This window comes from Spinacia oleracea, chromosome 1, assembly GCF_020520425.1.
Source record: "Spinacia oleracea cultivar Varoflay chromosome 1, BTI_SOV_V1, whole genome shotgun sequence".
Lineage (NCBI taxonomy): Eukaryota > Viridiplantae > Streptophyta > Magnoliopsida > Caryophyllales > Amaranthaceae > Spinacia > Spinacia oleracea.
This window is the reverse complement of record NC_079487.1, coordinates 124,764,728-124,766,893: the sequence shown is the minus strand read 5'-3', so window position 1 is coordinate 124,766,893 and position 2,166 is coordinate 124,764,728. Positions and strand designations below refer to the sequence as shown.

Below are 2,166 nucleotides of genomic sequence, written 5' to 3'. Positions count from 1 at the left end.
TGAAAATATCAATAAATTATTAATCAGTATACTTAGTCTTCCGTATATATTACTCAAAATGGAGGAAATTTTTGTTTTTTACAAATCCACAAAGAAAGCAGTAACCATTATTTTTATCCTAACTCTACGTAAGTCATTACTCTATTATATTTATATTGATTATTAGTCCCTTTTTTGTTTATGATAATTTGATTGTTTAATAAACTCAAAAATGAATCCATTAAATTAAAGTAATTAATAAAGGTTATTTTGTTGTATTTGAAATTTTAACAGTGCAAAACATGGCTGGTAAAGCCTTCGGCGATGATATTTGTAGTACAGATGGATATTGGTGCCATCCTAATCCCCAGACACGCTGTTGTGATGGACTTGTATGCGACGAAGCTAAAAATTTATGTTACACTGGTTAGTGTCTAAACTTTGACATTATTTTGTATTGATAGACAATTAACTAAATTAAGATATCTAACCTTCTATCTAGGAAGGTAAACCCAGAATTTTAATTCATATCTAACCTTGATTGAACAAATCTTTTTCCATACCAACTCCCATTAGCAGGAGCACTAAAACGCTCCAAGTACTTTATAGTATAAGTGTGGATAAAGATTATTTGTAGAAATAGCAATATTTTGAGTTTTGCCACTATTCATTCACCAACTTTAATCATATATTTTTATTAATTTATTAAAAGTGAATATTATCAAGTAAATGTCATTGAATTGATTTCATTATATACTTTCACAGTATGAAATATTAAATTTTAAGATTTTTTAGAAAAAATATTAGAGATAACTATGGTCAAAGTTGTATATATCTTGGCAAACGTGCTAGTCAAAGTGTTGGATTTTTTTTTTGAAACAGAGGAGTTATATTTTATTTCCCTTAATATATTGTCTTATATAATTACAACTTTTTTGTAGTACCCCCTGGGGTGTCCATCTGGTGCGCAGACGTCGGACACCATTGTAGTCTTCTTGGTAAATCGTGTTGTGCAGGACACGAATGTACAGGCGTTTTTAAAGGCATTTGTAAATAGCCGTCATACCTATCACAAGTTCATAACACACATCTTATGTGGCCGGAGATTTACTTCAATTCTTTTGAGCTTGTTTGGTTAACTACTTTAACGCATGGTTTATCTTAACTCGACTTCGTTTGATTTAATTTGTTTTGTATTTATTTTATAGATGTTGTATAATATTTTATTAATAATTAATTTTGCTATAAAAAAGAGAAATAATCTATATCTATTTCGATGTTAGTATTTTATAACATGCATTTTTTGTACCATATGTCCAAACTCTAATCTTCCGGTCTTTCATTTTATAAAAAACGATAACCCTTTTTTACTTTTTTCAAGGTCCATTCACTCGTTTGATCGATATCTCTTAACCTTCCAAGAGTTCCAACTCTCTATTGTGCGACCCTTCTTGAAGACTACTTTTACTACCTTCATTTCATAGTAATCGATATGATTAATATTTTTTTTAAAAAAAAAAGAGCGTGTAAAAGGTAAAGGAATATAATAAAATATGCACAATAAGAAATTGTACCATTAACGACGGGAAATTCCGTCGCCAAAGGCCAGGATAACTTGGAAATCGCGAACATGTTACTCGCTCGTGGCTTGTGCGATGTTGTTATAGCCGAAAAAAGAAAGCATATGAACATCCAATAATCGTTGATTAATGATGGGATTTCTTGTCGCGAATCCGCCATAAAAGGGCCGTCGTTAATGTAAAAACCCCTCGTTAATCCGTCGTAAAAGACATTTTGCGAGGGTTGTTCCCGTCTTTGTTTGGTTGTTAGCTCTGTCGCAAAAGACTTTTGCGACGGAATTTTTCACCCATCATAATTAGGTTGTCATTAAAGATACAATTTCTTGTAGTCATGGAGTATAAAATAAGAGATAAGAGTGTCTAAAAGGTGGGTGATTGTATCAAATAACAACCTGAATATGTGTAAACATATCAAATATCAAATAAGTATGTTGTTCAATTTTTTATTTTTTTTTAACAATATCATATTTTATCCATTTAAAATGGGCGATTCCGTGATTGTATAAAATAACGACGACATGAAAAGAGATGTCAGATAAAATGAATTTATGATCGTGTTATTTTTGGGGGTTTATTCGACGTCCTATTTCGTTAAAAAGGCCCTCAT

General features: G+C 30.9%; 1 protein-coding gene across 1 annotated transcript; it reads left to right on the top strand.

Moving 5' to 3' along the window:
* On the top strand, window positions 1-1,252 carry LOC110784441 (uncharacterized). Its single transcript, XM_056834892.1, has 3 exons — window positions 1-128; window positions 274-405; window positions 921-1,252. The coding sequence occupies exons 1-3, from the start codon at window positions 59-61 to the stop codon at window positions 1,034-1,036; spliced, it is 318 nt and encodes a 105-aa protein (XP_056690870.1). The 5' UTR covers window positions 1-58; the 3' UTR covers window positions 1,037-1,252.
* Window positions 1,253-2,166: the final 914 nt, after the last annotated feature.